Source organism: Andrena cerasifolii, chromosome 3 (genome assembly GCF_050908995.1).
Source record: "Andrena cerasifolii isolate SP2316 chromosome 3, iyAndCera1_principal, whole genome shotgun sequence".
Taxonomy (NCBI): domain Eukaryota; kingdom Metazoa; phylum Arthropoda; class Insecta; order Hymenoptera; family Andrenidae; genus Andrena; species Andrena cerasifolii.
The window spans coordinates 18,683,271-18,702,583 of NC_135120.1; the positions used below are offsets into that span (position 1 = coordinate 18,683,271).

A 19,313-nucleotide genomic window follows, 5' to 3' on the forward strand; every position below is an offset into this window, starting at 1 on the left:
AAATTTTCAAACATGTTAGTATACGCTACGTCTGTCCGCTCTAAATGTTGTTTAAGGGACCAATACATTCACCGATCGACGATCGGCGGAGACTTAAGGGCTGGGCGACTGTTATTACTCGGAATTGCTACGTCTACGAAGCGCTGGCAGTTGCAGGGCAGTTCGGGAGGATATATCGTCGGTCAAGTGGAAATAAAACGTCTGTGTCCGTGGATAATGCCCGCTGTTAATATCGAACGACGCGAGGGGCGGGAGCGCGCGCCGGCAGTGGTGCGGCTCGAGCATTTGGTAGACGGTTCCTGAATCACGGGCCAGCGCCCGGGGAGCACGATAACGCGTGACTTGAACCTTTAAGATTCTTCGCGATGATACCCTTGATGGGAAAAGTGGAATCGAAATTCGCCGACAATCACAGTTGAAACGCCAATCTCGCTGATCGCCCGTGGCGGTAATTCGCGGAGTGAGACGAGAGTCACGTCTCCGTGATAAAGCAACAGGCATCGCAGTCGGCGCAAGAACGAAATTACTAGCCGTACGCACAAATTACGAACTGGATACGCATCTCCCGTTTCCCCCGGCCCTACCGTCCCTCCGTCGAGGCGCGGCTTGATCATAAAGCTCCTCGTTTCGGGTCTGCATGCCAGCGACCTCCGTCGTAAATATCATTCTCGTTTTACGCGATGTGCGGCTTCTCATCGACAAAATAAACACGCCGCGGGTAGCGTTACCTTAACGAGGAAACGTTCGCCCATCTCCCGATTCTCAGAGGGAAACGGGGACGTTCCTCTGGCCTTATTATTGCTGACGAGTAATTAACCCTCTTTCCGGGGCCGCTGGCTCCAGATCGGACGTCCCGGGGCTGCTGTCCGCGCGAATCTTCCTGGAAACACAAGCAGCAACGTGAAAATCAAGAACAACCTCGGCAGACCAAATTACACAATTTTATGTCTCATCGAGCAGCCTATTTCTCTTGAAACAGTGACCCCCAGAGTCACCTGTGATCAAGCCCAATCCGTCGAGCACCTTCGACGGCCATTACACGGTTCACGGGCGTGAATTCGTTACTGGCCGAGACTTCCCGGTCGGTGCTATCGCCCGGTTCTATTTATTAAGATTAAAAAGCAACCACGGCGGCGTAATTACTTGGCGCTGCTAGATGACTCGGGGAGTGATTGGTCGAGGAGCAGCGTGGCTGAGGCTGGGGTTGGGGGGGGGGGCGTCGATACGCCACCGTCGACGGCCACCCAATAAGGGCGGGATAGAAAAAAGGAGAAGTGAAAACAAGCGTGGCACCCGATACTACGCCGGGCTTTCTCATTATTTTAAGTGACTTGAGAGGCAGAGGCCGGCGTGTATACGCGCGCCATATATCACCACTTGCCACTCAGCCGGCCGGTATCGTATAATCGAGTTGTCAGGCAAACTACCTCTTACCGGGAATGGGTCTGCTATCGTTGTCGCCGCCGCAGACGCCCGACGACGCCACGGTAGTCGCCTAATGCACGCGTTATTACGTTACACGCATTTAAAACTTGCCTCCTATTAGCAGTTTGCCATCATCTGCGGCTGCCGGCTGCCCCCTCGGATCGAATTCAAGGAGGCACGGAGGCGCTCGGCCGGCGCGGCCGGTGTAACTTCGTTTCGTTCGCCGAACGGATTTAATACTTCGCCGGCCATTACGCGGCCGACGATCTAATGGATCCCGCGGCTTCGAGTGCCTGGCCACGACAATCGAGTTCCAGCGCCGTATGAATTTCAAGGGAAATGCATTTACAGTGGCAAGTAATACTCCAGAGATGCTTCAAAGATATGGATAATATGTTTTCACAAATTTCCATGCCCTGCCAGGGATTCTCACCCTTAACGTCCCCCGCGTGTTCACGCGTGCTCTGTCTTGCGGTAGAGATTTTATTTTATCGCGGTAAATCGGGGACAGGCGTCGTAGCGTTTGAAATGTATTTCGGGCACAATGATGTACGCGATACCGCAATATCCCATTCCGCGGAAATATTGGACCGCTGTGCGTTGTTCCGCCTCTATTGCTTGATAGCCGCGTCGTATCGAGCAACGATCGTATAGCGCAACTTTGGATATTAGCCCGATCCTCTATCCCTTATCATTCGCGAGACAGTTTGTCACTTACAGCCGAATCTACTGCTACGATCGCGCACATGTATCGTTCCCAGTCGAGCTACCGCTTTGACGATCGAACTCCACTTGGGTACAGTCGCCGTGCGAACGTCTGCCGCACTGTGCGTGTAATTAACTCCGTAAAGAAATATCAAGTACTTTCGCAGAGTTTAACATTATTTCTAGGTGCACAAAGATCCCGTAGATCGCACGTGTAACGCGTAAAAAACTGCATGTATCTTAAGCTCCTTAAGTCCAATTTCAACCCTATGCCGCGTTTCATCGAGCACCGAAAGGGTTAATGGCCGCGAGTGCAGCTGAAAAACTGCGTTCATGCGATTGGCGGACTCCGCGAAGTAAGCTTATTACGCTGCACTCGTCAGAGGGAAGGAATCATTACGCGATTACGTGGATAGTTGGCGAATGTATCGGTTAACGAGCGCAAACGCAGCGCGCGTTATCGTTGCACTCGAGGATTTGCGTCATGATTCCGTCAATACCGCTTGGTAGCGGAGAGCAGGCGAAAGGAAACGATACGGTTTTCTGGTACAAGAACACTCCAGAGGCCCCTCCCCCTCCGGCGGCAAATCCGAACGAAAAACCAATAAATCACGTTGTGTTTAACGAACCTTCATGTTTCTATGCGCGCCTTTGGGAATACCCGGCGCGGAAGTGTTATTTCTCTGCGAGCGCAACCAGCGTGATGTTCGAAAGGAACGAGAACGATGACGTTCCCTGCCCTCGTTACCGGATCCACGGGAAATATAGAGAGAATACTTGAGCGAATTACCAGAACGATGCATCATTATCTCTTCAGTTACGGCTCGGAGGAGAGAACATACACTCGAGCTAATAAAAACGCCACGACGTCCAAGTCTCGCCATTCGACTCGTGTCTTAATTACCGTTCGCCCGTTCGGTTCTTCTCCCAACTCATCCCTTCCGCTTCATTTAGACGTGTAGCGCGCGCTCCGCGGTGAAACACGCGGACGTACCTTCGGACATGAATTTCGTGAGCAGGAATAATGAGGAATTTTTAAACCGTAATTTCCGCCGTACATGGTAAAAGCACAATAAAATTTCCCCGGGAATGAATGAGATATTACGAGCGGATTTAATGCGACTTCGTCTCCTCGACGAGAACCTTTGTGAGTTTGGAGAATTCAATTAGAGACAAATGGCTTCTCTCGGTAACGAGACGGTCATCGCAGAGTCCAGGTTTAAACATCAAGAAAGCGTCTGGGATTACTTTGACCGAACGAGTATGGGGGACAGAAATGAAAGAAGCATGAGCTGAACTGTTTGAAGTCCAAGCGCGGAGCGACAAAAAATTATCAATGGACTCGTTAAAAAATTACGTGATAGCGCATAAAGGGGAAATTCGTCTCTACGTGTATGTAAAAGAGGGTCACAAAAAATATCGCCACCCTTGAAATAATTACTGTCACATCGCACAATTCTGAACGGAATTCCATCTGAATTGCGAGAACGAAGGTAGGAAACAAATTACTTACGCGAAGTACCACGTTCCTCTCCCTTTTCATCCCTCTCTGAGAGTTTATAAGGAGAACGGTTATATTGTTGATGTTCCATCGTCTTGATGCCTTCTGTCCATTTCCTCGATACCTCCCCTGTAAACACAGCCGCTGCTCCAGGGGGCCAAGACACTCATCATGGAAGAATCGCTGAAGCTCGGCCGAAGAAGACGCGAGCCGTGAATAATTCCGTCTGCTAACCATTCATTTCGCGGCCGATATAAATTATTGCCAGGAGCGCATTAATTTCCTTTGCGATCCTCTCTCCAGCGATGGTCAGTCTTACCGTCGCCACCCTCGACTCACTTCCACACCCCCCTAGCTGCCCCTGTTCCAAAGCCTCCCCCCCCACCTCTAGCCTTCCGCGGTCGACACCTGAAATATTAATCATGACTTACACGTGGCGCTAGCCGGGACTACGGGTATTCTCTATCTGCATTATTAAGTGACCTCGCGCACGAGTTGCCCTACGTAGGCCCTTACAGTCGCGAAACGAATATGGATGGCCGGTGTTCGGCGTTATTATTCCGACGAGCTACCTCGGCAGTCGTGAAGACTGCCTGCCTGGCTTGGTTAACGCTTCGTCGACCAGTCGAGCGGATATGTTCGATTCAGGAAGCATTGGCCATGGACAGAGCGAGTAGAAATGCAGACATTTTCTCTCGAGTGATTTTTGTATTTGTGGTTTTCCGAATGATTTTAATTGATGTTCGGGCAAATGTAATTGTAGAGTACTTGTAGAAAGCACTGTTAGTGCCAAAAATCACATTCTATACTGTATTACACACTGGTACGTAGAATATTTTCCGATACATTTTTTTTGTTGGCACTTAAGGTGAATGTCCCAATTTCTGCTCATTTAAGAGGTTACTCGTCATAAAGATGGTGTAAAAAATTTGTTTGTGATCAAACTTTGCAGAGTAATTGATTAATTCTTTAATAATAAATCAACCAATTCAAAAACTATTTAAGAAATATATTTCAAGATGCTTAACTATTAGTAATTTGTAATTAAATACAATGCTCTAAATGTCCGTATTTCTGCTCACGAAAAATAGGGATTTCAGGTTATAATCAGTTACATCTTTTATGGAGATGTTTTATAACAGAACAGCAAAGCATAAAATAAGGATTAACAAAAAATAAAATGTCTTCGAGTAGAAATAGAGGTAAAATTTTCGACTAAAATTTTGGTGAGTAGAAATGCGGACATGACGGTGTTTCACTTGACCCTAAACCTAATCACCTGTTTTCTACTGAAAAAAATTAAATATAGTAAAAAAATCTACATCCAGAGCCCAATACGGTATCTGTTTTTGTTACTAAATAAGAACTTTTACTGCAAAAACTATTTTCTGCTCAATTATCGAATACCAAAATAGCGACGCTGTTCCTTAGTACAACCAGCTAGAACACGGTCGAAAAATCATGAGTCTCTCATTTTAAAAGTTTCTCGTTGCTTATGCTGCGCTTTGATTAGCCCCAAGCTCGTGCAACACTCTACACGTAAATGTTCAAATAATTTAGAATTATTTTGTTGCAACTATAGCAGAAACGTAACGCTTATAATAATAAGAAAAATATTGTGATCCAGTATTACACAGTTATATATAGGAGCTTTTAGTTATCCCCAATGTGGCTCTTTGAAGTGAAGTCAGAAGGCACTCGAGTTCGTTCTTCAGAAGTATTTTAACGCAAGGGACGTGACCTTCCGAGGACCGTCTGCGTTACGAGGCACATGGCGGGGTTAACGCTGCGGACGTAGACGAGCACAGCCATCTTTGAGTTTATCGTCCTCGCAGATCTGGGTGACATACGTTTCCACGAACTTAGCTATAGCGCCGGAGAATGTTAAGTAACTTTCCGGGGCAAGTATTTCAGCCGTACTACTCTCAATAAAAACTAACGCGTCATAAAGCAATGCGAGCGCGACATTCGGAGTTAGGAGCGCGGGGACCTCTGCCGTAGGAACTGCGCGGAATACGAATTACGGGAACTCTTGTACAGAGTTACGTGAATTTCGGCCAAGGACTTTTACCCTCAACTATTTGAACTCTGTACTTTACCTTTTCACACTTTCGCGGGATTTGAACGTGAATCTTTAACCCCTCGACAATCTTCCTGCTCGGAGCTTAAGCTGCACACTGAACTTCCGTTACCCTTCAATCCCTTCATATTTAAACTACCCTTAATTCGCCGCCATAAGGAAAATTTCTCAACTACCAGCGAGTGCTACTTCCACTTGCTAAATAATCTTCTTGCCGAAGTTCCTCTAAGATCACGCCTCCGCCACAGTGATCTAATCAATCTCTAAAGGGACAACGTTAAGAACATCCACTCTCGATCCGATTGAAAGCCGAGGTGCGCCTCCTTCGCGTGATTAAACGTCAACCGGTCGCTCCTTCGACAAAGCAGCCAGCACGTACGTCAAAGCCGATCAATTGTTAAACGATATAAGGCGAACTTTCTTGCGGTACTTCCCCGAGTGGGGAAGAAACCTGCGTTTAGTTCAGCAGGGGGGGAAGGGGGTTGGATTCCGAAGTAAAACGGTAAAATCAATCCTTCTAGGGGGCTGAAAGCTGCGAGCTCCCCACCGAAGTAGTTGCGTTATAATGAATTTACCGAGTTGGCTGTTTAACAATGCACATCTCGGCACCAGCGCGGCTGTGTTCCGCTGCGAACGATAACCCGTTGAAATACGTTACGAGGGCGCCGTTTCCGGGCCCGTAATGCCGCAGGTTTAGATCTTCTAATCTATTTGATACATTACTCGCCGCATAGCTGAGATTGTTTCGTACCCGGAAACCGGCATTAAATCTCCTTTCCCACACGGGGCCCTAAAATGTTATTACTATTTTAATTGCGCCGAGTGGCAGCGTACGTCGTCCTCGCGTCGCTTCTGGACAGGAATTTATCTTTCCGGCTGGCCCGACGATCGCGGATCGGTCGGCCATTCGAAACGGAGGTCTGAAGACGAAGGCACTTGAGTTCTTATAAGACGATAGGAAACCTAGACTTTTGCCAGCAACTGTACAAGGCAAAATGTTTCCGTCTCCGAGGAATAGCTCCGCCGTAGTGGAATTCCCTTCGATTATATTTGTCCCGCGCGTTTAATTTCCTCCCCCGTTTCTAGCTCGGTCGAGCGAGTTTTCTATCGACGTGTTTTCCAGCAGGAATCGACAAGGCCGGGGAATATAAAATAAGAAACGCGGGGGAGACTCGCGTCGGACGTAGGAGAAACTTTCCTCGCGCTGACCAATGGCATGTCACGTAGCCAACTATCGTCGACAACGCGAGTGCCGGAAGATACCGATAAGTAATTCATGCGACTCGATGATGAGGGAAGTTCTCTGGTAGCGTTCGTGAAATATGAACTACATCGGCTGTAACAGTCGTTCATTACGGGTTGGAAATAACGCGGTTCGCTGCCAGGAGGAGCGTAATTCCGACGTGGAAGTACGGAGCTCTGAAATTTCAATTCTTTTCCCGCCGCCACTTCACTTTTTCTTCCTCTCCTCTTCGCCGTCCTTCCATCGTTCCGCGGAGCGCATTAAAATATTCTCCGCCGGTCCGGGGCTCGTCGCGAGCCCGACACTCGACGAGGACCGAAATATTTCACGCGGCGGAACACACGAATCGCTCGACGGGATCGTTGGGGAGCGATTCGCGCCCGCTCCCCGACGCGCGCCGCCGTCCGACGATAATGCAAGCGCTCGGTGACGTAAAACTAATTTAAAACGTTAATATCCCGGCACGCCGGGGGTGAGGCGTAATAGACGTCGAAACCTTGATAGGAAATCGAGCGGCCGGATTGCATGTCAAACGCACCTTTCGCGGCCGCTCCAGCGCGAGTTCCCTCGTCTTCTTGATGCTTCATAGGCGGGCGATGGTCAGTCCCTGTGTTTCGCGGTTTCAAAGCTCGGGGATCGAAGGGCTCCGATCGTCGGGAACGCCCGCGAAGTTACGCTCAAACGGATTACTAATTACCACGTTACGGCAGGGAAGTCCGCGCTTTGTGTTAAAAACTCAAAGCAATCCCTTGCGCGTGTCACTGCTGTCGCTGATTTCCAAATGCCAATGCTCGCGCAGAAATGGAAGGAAGTCTATCAAGGGTATCTTCGTTGATGGTGTTCTCGATAGAACGAAAAAGCCTGTTCAGCTTCGACGTTAATATTCGGTTGGAAGGTCATTAAAAGGTCGTTGAGATGTCACGTGGGATCCTCCCTCGAGGGTCCGAAATGGTAATCCCCCGATTCCTTTCGCCCCTCCACCGGCGCGTTGGCGTACAAACGTTGCCAGTGACAGCGTCCATGTTTCCGATCCGACGTTTAATTTTCGTCACTGTTGGTTTACCCCTCGCGAGCCGCGAAACCGCCCCTGAAAAATGGCTGGCCGCTGAAGTAGACGGTTCGCGGCGACACTCCGGGCAAAGGATGGCTCGTTAAGCGCCATGGAAACGCCGTCTCTCGCCAGGGACTCTTTGGCAACCTGTAAATGCGATTAAACGTGAAGAAAAACTGTCTTCCTGGAGGGACTCGCTTTCTTCTAGACCGTGGGAAAGTGTTTCGTCGTCGGCGCTTGATTCAGCGCGCATCTTTCAGGGGTTTATTTCCAGCCACCATGGGCTCCCTTTCTCTTGGCCCACAATGGGACAGCTTCGTGAACTAATTGGCTAGTCCCCTTTGTCAAGGTATAAAGACGCGATGTTTGGGAAGATCTGAAGTAACTTCGGTTCGGACGGTGGTAGACTTCGTAAAGTAGAGGCTATACAGAAGCAGTCTGTAGAACTTGTGAATGAAAGAGAGAGAGAGAGAGAAGGAAGGCCACAGTACGCGGCCTCATTAGAGAATATATTACATTCTCAAATGGAGCATCGGCTTGTTATGACTCGGCGCCGGGACGCGGCCTGTTTTCCCCGAAGGTGCTTTAGGCCTTATATCAAAGAGCCTGGCGGTTTAAGAAGCGGAAGGAAGAGGAACTGGGTAAAGGGTGGGAGCCGGAACGAGGAGTGGCCCTTTCAACGGACGACACTTTGCACCTGTTGAAGATACGGCTTCTCCTCCGCTATTTCGTTCCATCTTCCACGCTTTTCCCCAATCCTCAGCTACCTCTCTCTCTCTTTCCCTCTCTTCCCTTCTTTCTTTTTTTTTTTTTGAAGTCCCGCTCTCACGCTGTAAAGTGATCCCCAGCCACGGGCCGGGGGTTACCAGCGAAAACGCCACCGAACTTTCTTTCCCCGACTCGATTCCATTCCATTTGACATCTCGGAAATTGCTTTTCGATGGCAGTCTCTGTGCAGACGGCCCCCGTTGTTCCCTATGCATATGACAGTTAGCAGAAAGACACATTGTGTAGCTACACAAGCCCTTACGAGCATTTTCCTGAGGGAGAGCCCTTTTATCCCGCGTCTTTTCCATTTTGCCCGGGCGTCTCGGGGGCCATCGCGTTTCGCAGGCAGTCGATTAGGCAGCAAAGAGGAGAGAACGCGACTCGCTTTACGAGATTCCAGGCGAATCGATGGACAGCTCGTAGACACAATCGATTTTTGTTTGAGCGATGCCCTGTTAGCTTGCACTCCCTGTACCTTTCCGTATTTATTCGCGTTCCAGCGGAATGTTTTCTCCCCCGATGGACCGCGGTAGCCAAATGGATTGTTGTTTAGTAACCGTCGGTAGAAAAACACGCGTAATTCGTTTTGCTCGATGATTGCGCTCTCCTTTCTCACGGGTTGCAATATAAGGCTGCTCCATCGTGGACTTATCTGGCGGATGATTTGAAGTCAGTCCACGTTTTATGGAATGGAGAATGCGCACGCGTATTTGTGGGGGATGCAAATTTAAGGAATCGTACGATTAGATCGGCTGTTGTATGTGTGTAAAGGAAATGTAATTCCTTTAATTTAATTTGAACTTTGCCGCGCGCTCTCGAGCGCTAATAAAGTAGAGCGTGTGAAGGACGAGAGGGTAAACAGAAAACAGTTGTGCACGTGGCAATTCACGCGGAGTAATTATAAATTAAAGGTATTAACAGAACTTGGAAATAGAGATTAACAGGGTGATCAATGACATTAAATGTCGTTTCTTGATTACAGGTAGGAACTTTGTAAATAGTATTGTAAATAAACTTGAATAACGAAATATAATTACTTGATTGCAGAGAAACTCAGTTTTGTTATTGTTAATCACCATCAATTACTCTGAAGAAATAACAACACATTATATGTATATTTATATTTTCGTCGAATTACTGTCCCCCGATTTCGCGCAAGATGACACGCTGGTTTTCAGCGGAGGGGCTTCGATTCGAAATCGAATTCGATGTTTCGCGCAAACAATTTTGCGCGGCATCGCGGTAAATCTTACCTCTCTCCCTTCTATATTAAATTTCGGAACGCTGGCCCCCAATGAGCCCCTTCCTGTGGACATGTCCTCTTCCCGATGGCTCCCCTACGTCGCCGGGTGAAAGCTTCATATTGATTTAGGCACTGTCGGGAGGGAAAGGCTAGACCCGAGCGCGTCGATGGTATTCAAATTTCGCTGGATCCATATTTGTCATTGGAGAAGTGCGGCGAATATTCGATGACCAGTTCGCAGCCTTTAATTCAATAAATAATCTTTTCCACGAATACACTGCCGCGGTCACGGGGCATAATGAATGTCCCCGGCATTCTATGAGTTTCCACTTGTTTTTCCTCCAACAGAATCTCGTTCATTACCGAATCACGTGAATCACGGTGCCACGGGTGGGCAAGCTGAGGGAATATGAGCAATTTGCTGTAACCCCGATCTATCTTCCGATGGTCATATTTCATCGCTACCCTCGCCGAATGCTCTTCGTTAGCTGAAACGCATAAAATTACCAGCCCTCCAAATTAATCGTTAAGTTGCGATATCGGGGGAGAGTCTCCTCAGACGTAACACTATTCACGGGTAATTGGGGGAATTCGCTGGATGGAGCAGATATCCTATATTGCGATCAGATTAGAATCTTCGCTTCACCCACACTAACACCTATCCACAAGCACATTCTATCCTCCTAAACTCAGTGCTTCTGACACACCCTACCCCTTCAAAATCTCAAAACTCCAAAGAACCTAACAAAACGAAGCTTCCCGAAACTCTAGAATAAAAACATTAATCACGAAGCTACTCGGGTTACGATTCGAATTCGGGGCTTTCGGTTGCTCGACAATTTAAGTTGAACTCACCCCGCGGTCGAGACTCGCGAAGAAAGTCGCGAGGAAAAACGTTTGCATTTGCATCGCGGTTACGGAGGAAATTCCCGACGAAATTGATGCGGCTACGTACACGAAGTTGCGCGCGGCGTGTCCTACGGCCGTAGAATTAACGGTGGAACGGGGCTTGCGAAAGCCCCGCCGGCGAACTTTTCCGCAAGCTCGGTCGGCCGTAGAAGGCAACCGTGGCGAGCTGTGTTGGTCCAAGGTGCATTCGATGACCGAGCGAGCGCACAGCATGCTGCCATGGCAACCATCCCCTACAAACAAAATCCACCCCGTCCCACCCCCACCCGCCGGAGCTGGCACAGAGGCTGCGACAGTTTCTCTTCGTGTCAGCCGGTGGCGCGTTTCAGCAGGCTGCGAAAGGAATTCCCGCCGTGCTGGAAAAAACCTTCTCGCACGGTCAAAGACACGACCGACGTGGATCCACCCCGTTTGCCAGAGCTCCCAGGATCAGTACTTCCGGTTGTTTCAGAGATCCTGATTTCCGTCTGAAGCTCGCGCCTGGGGGCATCGGGAGCGTGGGATTCAAAGGGTTGTCGACTGTGGAGCGTGATTTTTACAGCATCCCAGAGTATGAAGATGTATCCTGTGTTGGATGTTTGAAGCATTTATTTATTTATAAACGGACCGAAGCCCTCTTTACATAAATGTCTACAAAGGAAAAAGAACTTTACCTAATATAACAAAAGATAGACATGCTAAATTACATGGTACACCGGATAAGACATTATCCGATAATCCTACGTAACTGTCTTTTAAAGGTGTGCGCAGATCCATTAAAGAAATCAATAATATTATAGAGAGTACTAGAGTCAGCAATAATTCGATTTATTGGATTAATTAATCCATATGTAGATCTGGATTTAAATTGGTTTGCATAAGAAGAGAGGGACAATCAATATGGTTATTGATTAAATTAAAAATAAAGAAATGGTCGGATATTCTTCTACGTGCAGCTAATGTTTCGAGGTTGACTGTGTTTAATATTGTAGAGTAATCATGATCGAATATTGACATAGGATTCTTTAGCTTGTATGAACAAAATCTGAGAAATTTATGTTGCACTCTCTCAAGCATGATTTCGTGATTAAAGCGTTTCGGAGACCATATAATCGAAGCATATTCTAACAAGGGACGATCAAGGGTAATATATAGCAATCTTAGTGTGCGAAATGAATAAAAATCATTGGAAAAACGTAGTATGAAACCAAGTGTTCTTGAAGCCGAGTTAACAATATAAGAAATATGGTTGGAAAAGTCCAAAGTTGAGGAGAAATGAATACCTAAGTAATTGTAAGAACTTCAGCTACTTCCATTAACGAATTCCTTTTCTACAGTCAAAATGAAATGAAATAACCACTTGGTGGTTGCAAAGACGCGCCCCTTTACGATGCACATGATGTGGTTGATGAGTAGAAGCCGTATTTGATATGAATCGCAGTGGAATAGGTGGTCTTAAGTAGCCAGTCGACGTTTCTCTGTATTCTAAGTAGTACGAGTCAATAATCCAAGAACCAAAAGCTTTCCGAAACTATCAACGCACCTTCTATATTCATTCGATATTACTACCCCGCCACTGTCACCTCGAGGAGTAACGAATGAAGCAGTGAATCCATTCCCACACTGTATCCCATAATCGTTTGAAGCGGAACATTATGCCTCATCAACCAGATCGAAGACAAATGGGGCAGTCGTATTTCATCGAATTCGGTAGACGCGGTACGCGACAGCGCGAGGTCGATGGAAAAAGAGAGTTCCTCGAAATATCAGGATAAATCGAGGTCCGATACCGGCGAGCGTCGACTGTTATTTGTTTCGATCAGCGCGCCGGGGGGAGCGCGAGCGTACGTAAATACGGCGCCGTAATTGACAGATTTTGACGTGGCACTTGAAAGATCGTGGGAAAGTAAAAAAAGGCAATCGGGGCTTGTGAAACAGGGCTGCACTGGCCGAGGACATTGTTCTGAGATACTCGGGCGGCGCGCGCGATCCTGTACAAAGGTAAACAACGGGCCAATATTTCCAATCAACGGGGAACCGTACAATAAACTCCGCGTACCAGCGGGGCCGCCGGAATCAAAGTGATTCTATGGCCGGTCACGCAGTGAATACCGGGCAGAACACTATTATTTATCAGCCAGCTGGCCCGCACCCCCGGCCCGATTTAGTTTCCCCAGTCGGAAGTGTGACCGACGTGAATGCCTGACGGACTATCGATTTTATTACCTGTCGCGAGCTCGCTACGCGTACGATCTGCAAGCGCGCCCCTCGCGTCGTTACAATGCGCGACACCGGGGAATAAAGAATGGTCGCGGGTGAAAAGGTGAAGGTAAAAAGGTAGTCGCGGACCCGAACACGGTGTCAAATGGCTCTGTCATTTGTTCTTGCTGGGCTCGACGCTCGCTGCTGGTTGGCGACCGTATAGCTGGCTGGAATATTAAAACTGATGTCGTGTCGGTGACCAATTTCGCGATATTTGTGAATAATAATAATAATAATAAATCGTCTTTATTCCACACAAGGTACAGAAGCAATAACAATTAGTAGAACAAATAATTAACGGAACGCAACATTCCGCAGTGACTGTCATTGTTACTTTTGTCCTGCAGGGGTAGGACGAAAGTAATATACCATGGGGACGAAAGTAATACTAATTATTTTGAGTAGAATTGAGTAAAAACACTTCTTCCAAAGCAAAATAGGATTTTTTATTATCAGAAACGATAGAAACAAACATTTAAATGAACATATTTTAAGTAGGTACCTAATGATAGAAAAGCATAACCAGCTTCAAACATTTATTTTTGATACTGTGTATTTGATTTAATATGGAATCTCGTGTAACGGCCCCAAAAGTAACTAATATTTATGATTTTTTTTTTAAAAACTATTGTTAATATTGGAGTCAACTCTTATGGAATATAGGGAGGCATCTTTAAACTTACAGAAACAAGTTAGTTTTGTCCTCGTAGTGAGGTGTTACTTTTGTCCCCAGCCATGTTTTTCAGCATAGAACTGTTATAACGTACAAACTATACAAGACTTATTGAAATCAAACACAGGAACTTATAAAGACATTATCTAAGAACGCTCTAACAAATAATTGCATAAATGTCTATAGTTTAACTATGAATATTATAAAAAAAACCAACAGAGGAGACACTTGCCTGAATGATCGAAATAACGAAATCAGCTTGCCCACGGTATACGATCGTCGTATTGCTCAGCGTAGCTCCGTGAAGCAAAAGAAACACTAAGCACGCGTAACTATGTAAAGCAAACGTTTTGGAAACTTTTGTGGAAGGCCGGAGAAGGCGTGTTACTTTCATGACGCCATTACGTTTGTCCCCGCTCTCCACTACGATTTCTGAGCGAGTTTAAAATTCGATTTAGATTCCGGGAACTAGACAGAAACACCCTAAAAAATGAAATCACATGTCGAAGATGTATGTAGCCTTAAAGCACAGATAACTCGTACAAGTTGACAGAAATCTCTTAGCTGGCGTCCCTCGACGAACATCCCCAACCCGTATGCTATGCTTTCGCTTGGCCTCGGCGTTCCAATACTACGAATTACAAAATCCAATTCATAGAAGCGCGGTACGAAATTGCGGGAACGAAGCGTAAGAAAGGCAGCTGGGGGTGAGGTGCGGGGGAGCGAGCAGAGTGGGAAGAAGAGAGGAAAGCTCGACGGAGCACGCGAAGGAGTGGTCGAAGGGAGAGAAGAGGGCATAACACAATTACATGTGGGGTTGAAGCCCAGTCGAGCTTGCTCTCGGCGGCACGACCTTCCGGCTAAGGGCAGGGAAGAGGGGAAAGAGCCGAACTGGGTGGGTGGCAAGATTGAATATGAAAGTTTAATGCGAGCAATATCAGCGCCGCTGCCCCGACCCTCGGCTACTCGCTCTCTCAGACGTCTCGACTATCAGGCTGCCCATCTTGCCCGTATCTCTCTTTATATCCTGACCAGCCTCGCAACACTGGCTTCTTCGGGGGATTTCTGCCCCGCGCCACTGCCTGACCCCCGCAGAAAGCGTTTCCGATCTTTGATGTCACGGGGGGAAGCCCGTTCCGTTGTCGCGACACTGTTTTCGTGTAGGAACGCAGGCTTCCCTTTCCTCCTGCAAGAAAAATCCATGGGGTGTCCTGCCGAGTAACTGACAAACACCTTGAGCCTGTTTGGCAGGTTATTTTGAACGGAGAGATGTGCGTACACCGTCGATCTATTCCAATGCGTTATCGAGACAAGCGTTGTTTGGTTTTCATTGTCAGTTGGCTAGGTATTGATGAGAATACGGGCTGTCTGTGACGTACGGTACGTTTCTACTTATTGAGTGGTCTGTTTCTACTTGCGCGATGCCTCGTACGCTTCCAAACGGAGAGTATGTTTTCCCTGGATATTTTCATCATAGAAGTCCGCAGTGTTGTCTGGGATAATAGATAAATATTTCTTTCGAGACGTGGAACAAGTTCGTAAAGTTTGTTGGTTACTTGAGGGACACCGCGTATACCGTGAATTCTTGTAGAATCCTTGCCAGGATCGCGCCGGTCGCCTCTTCTCTCGCGGTGGACGATTCGACAGAAGAGGACAAGCAGCTAGGAGCGGAGACAGTGAATGGGACCACTGATTACCGTTTATACCGCGAAAGATAATTATCAATTAAAAACTAACTTTCGCGAGATATTTTGCTTGCGGATAGAATTCACGGTCCTGCTAAGGCGTTTAGTGACTGTGCCTTCGGCTATTTGTAAAACTTTCCTCATTAATTACCGACAAGATTCAATCCCCCCGTCTCCTCTATACTAGCCCCTAACCCCGGCTACCTCCTCTTCTTCTTTTCCCGCCATACTCCCTACACCTTTGTCTTCTCGCCAGCGGAGGGAAGTTTAATAGTGAATTAGATCGCGCGTTCCTCCAGCGGGGCAATTATCTGCCAATTAACAAGACGGATATCGTGCCACTTTTTCCGCCGAGTCACGTTATCAACGAGGGATGAGCGTGCACTGTCTGGAAAAATTTGTTTTAAAGATCACAAAAGATTCCTCTACACTTTAGCGCGGGCTTGCGAGACTTTCAGTAGTTTCAGTCGAGATTTAGTCAGGCTTCTATGCACCTTCGGTACAGTCCCAATCTGCAGAACGAATTCCTCGGTCCCAGGCAACTGCACTCACGGTTTCGACGATATTTTCGAAAATTGCGATAGGATTGCAAACAGCTGCTGCGAGTCAGCTCAATCCTCGCTAAATCGTCACTCGCTCGATAGCAATTCGGCCGGCACCCGTCATCGTCACAAGCCGTCGTATCCTGTTTACGCTTACGCATCCTGTTCGCAGCGTGTTACCGATTGCCCGTGACGATCAGCGCACGTCACAACGGGAGCCGGTCCGTCACGCCGGAATATTCTTGCCGACGATGCCCGACGTTCCGTGACGCGGCAATGACAGTGCACGATCCTATTCTGATTCACGGACACCTCTGTGCCGGCGTTCGGGTCACGTGTTGCAATAGGCCCGATTGCACTTCAATTTCGAGCTGATCGTAGGTTAAGCGTCTCTCCACTGGCAACCAGACGGCCGGAAACTCAAAATCTCGAAGCATTCTCGTGGAATTTTGTCTAATTAGCATTAGGTGGCTAAGGTGGTTTAAATTGACTGAAAAATATACACATATCGAAGAGCGACTTAAATTTGATTATAAATATCCGGAACTCCCCCAATTCTCACCCCCAGACGTAAAAATCGAACCGCAGGGTGATGGACGCTATCTGAACTCGAGCTTACCAGTTCTAAATTTTAATCTAATTAAACATTTCTCTGTGCAGGTGTCGGTGAGCGCTCGTACCGCACAGGGTCGGATACAGAGGGTGCAGCGACCACGGACAATCCGACAACTCCGTTCCCAACTCCACCGCCAACCTTGACACCGAATCATCGACAGGCGTCGCCGTTCCCTCTGGAAAGCACAAACTCCCGCCGTCATCATTACAACGGGAGCATATCATCGGAGCGGTCTCGCAACGGCAACGGTACGTTGCTAATTAGCGCCGCGAGCGAAAGCCGCTCGCTTGGCAAGATGATACTCATAAACGCTGCAAGACGAGTCCCGCTGTTACGCGTCGCGTAACGGGTTACACCGCCACCAGTTACCCCGGCCTCATTAATGCAGGAGAAACGGTCGCTGTCGCTTCGGAATAACATTTACGCTGCTGTGTCTCCGGCCCTTGTAAATATTAACCATCCGCTGTATCGACGCTGCTTGATATTGTACGGGAACCTCGTGAAATACGCGGGAAAACAAGCTGCAGATCGAGCCTCGCAGAGAAAATATGTTGAATTTCTGCAAGTACGGCTCTTCCCGTATGAATTTTTGATTTTCCACCGAACGATATCGGAAATCGATCGTGCGAGAGTTCGGTTGACTGATGATTGCCATGGCGGGCTCGGTTTGAGCAACGATTCGCACACTTTTTGTAATCCTCGTCGAAATTTACCATGCGTAGGGCGCAAGGGAATCGCTCCAAACAGGTCGAAATTTTAATATCTAAACGTTTGCTTCTGTATAAGTGTATAATAAAAATTAGAGATGTACCGACTAGTCGGTTAAGGGGTTACGCCACCCTCAGGCGCTAGAAACAGCACTAAACTATTTGGATGAATTTTTTTTACTAATAGTATGATGTTGAAAATTATTTATTTCCTTCTTATGTGTAGAGCACGTATTAGTGCATATATTATATAAATACTGTACAACAATATAAAAAAATGGCCGAGTTATTTGTTGTTCCACGGAGCTCGTCCGCCGTTACACGCGTGACTGATATAACAAATTATAACGCCCAGGCTCTAAGGATTTAAGAAAAAAAAATTATTACACAAATGAGAGCAAGGTGAAGAAAATTATTTGTTTTTCATCTGACAAAACAAACTAATAGCATTTATAATATACGAATGGGTTATCGCATCAAGAAAATGATATGCTACATTGTAGATAATACCATTAAGAATATGTGTACCAAGTTTGAAATCAATCGGACAAATAGTTTTGTGAGTTATTTGGTACACCGCACAGTGGGAAATTTTACGATTTTATGGCTAAAACTACAGAAATGAAAATTTTGAATTTTACAAATTTAATACAAATGTCAATTGAAGAACTATATCCATTTTCGTGGTCAAGACTCAAAACTTATTTTTTATACATAAAATTCAGCACTTTTACGTTCTAATATATGAGAAACTAAATTATCCGAAAAACAGCACTTACAAAAATTATGAACGATAAAGATTTTTTTATTATTTACATTTATACACTGTTTCTTTGTTAGAGCATGCCTCTGCTACAGTGCAGCAGGGCATGCGCGAAGAGTTATCGCTTCTAACTATCCGGCCACCATTGTAATCGGCGACTAGTCGGCTTCTTGGGTGCCGTCTAATCGTCTAGTCAGCTAGTCGGCCAAAACCTTAGCCGGTACATCTCTAATAAAAATACTTGGTGAAGAATCTATAATATTATACACTGTCTTATTGTAAATACTCGTGACACGTTACAGGTGAGACGGTGTACGCGGCACCGTCGAAAAAGACGAACACCGGCGGTGGCACCCTAGGCCGAAGACCACGGAGGGGTCACGCGAGCGCATTAAGCAGCAGCTCAACCGCCAGCGACCGCTCTGAAACCGTCTTCCCTGACGAGCACTCGCGCATGCATCTCACCAACGGTAAGCCAAACGATGCATCCATTCAACGCACCCACGCCGCTCCATTTTTCGCGCCATACTCTCACCACTCATCGTCCCGCTTTGTTTTCCCGCCGCACCCAATCGTCCATCGAATTTTCCGCGATTTTCGGCGTAATTACCAGATAAAACAATGAGCTCGCCGGGCTGGAAACGTATCCGGATACAGCGGAAACCCTCGGATAAATTCATCGATTGCCCGTGAGCGCAACGGTCCCGGGGAATCGCGACGTAAAATTTCCCGCGGAGCGATAAGTTAACGATCCGTGCCTCAAATACGATTACCGGACTAACAGGATTACCGGGCCGGTATCGAGCCCCTGGCCGGAGTTAAATCAGGTTTCGTGTAAACGTGTTCCTCGTTAAAAGCTTAATATTAATAGTCACCCTCCCGCTGCTACGGGGCTGGAAAGATCTCCGATTCCGCCAGGGATTGTTCGGTAGCGCGTTTTTCCTGCGGTTGGAGCTGCTATGCTCGGGTAAATGAGAATGGTTTTAACAACGTCGAATCTTTAGAGCAGTTTTGAAATTACCGTGGAAGTGTGTATGTTAAGTATCAGATGTTAAATATACTAACTTCCCATGGTGGAAGGGGATGAAATTGTCAAGCCCCGTTTCGAGACAAGCTCCAAAAGATTATTATTATTATCATTAAGCATCTTTGTTACACAAA

General features: G+C 47.1%; 1 protein-coding gene across 4 annotated transcripts in view; it reads left to right on the forward strand.

Annotated features, from left to right (window-relative positions):
• Ten-a (Teneurin-a transmembrane protein) overlaps positions 1-19,313 on the forward strand; it is a 593,712-nt gene that overhangs the window by 207,000 nt on the left and 367,399 nt on the right. For all 4 annotated transcript variants that reach the window (XM_076809436.1, XM_076809438.1, XM_076809439.1 and 1 more), the window contains exons 5-6: positions 16,727-16,930; positions 18,455-18,622. In XM_076809436.1, the coding sequence (XP_076665551.1) occupies positions 16,727-16,930; positions 18,455-18,622 (372 nt within the window). The remainder of the gene's footprint in view (positions 1-16,726; positions 16,931-18,454; positions 18,623-19,313) is intronic.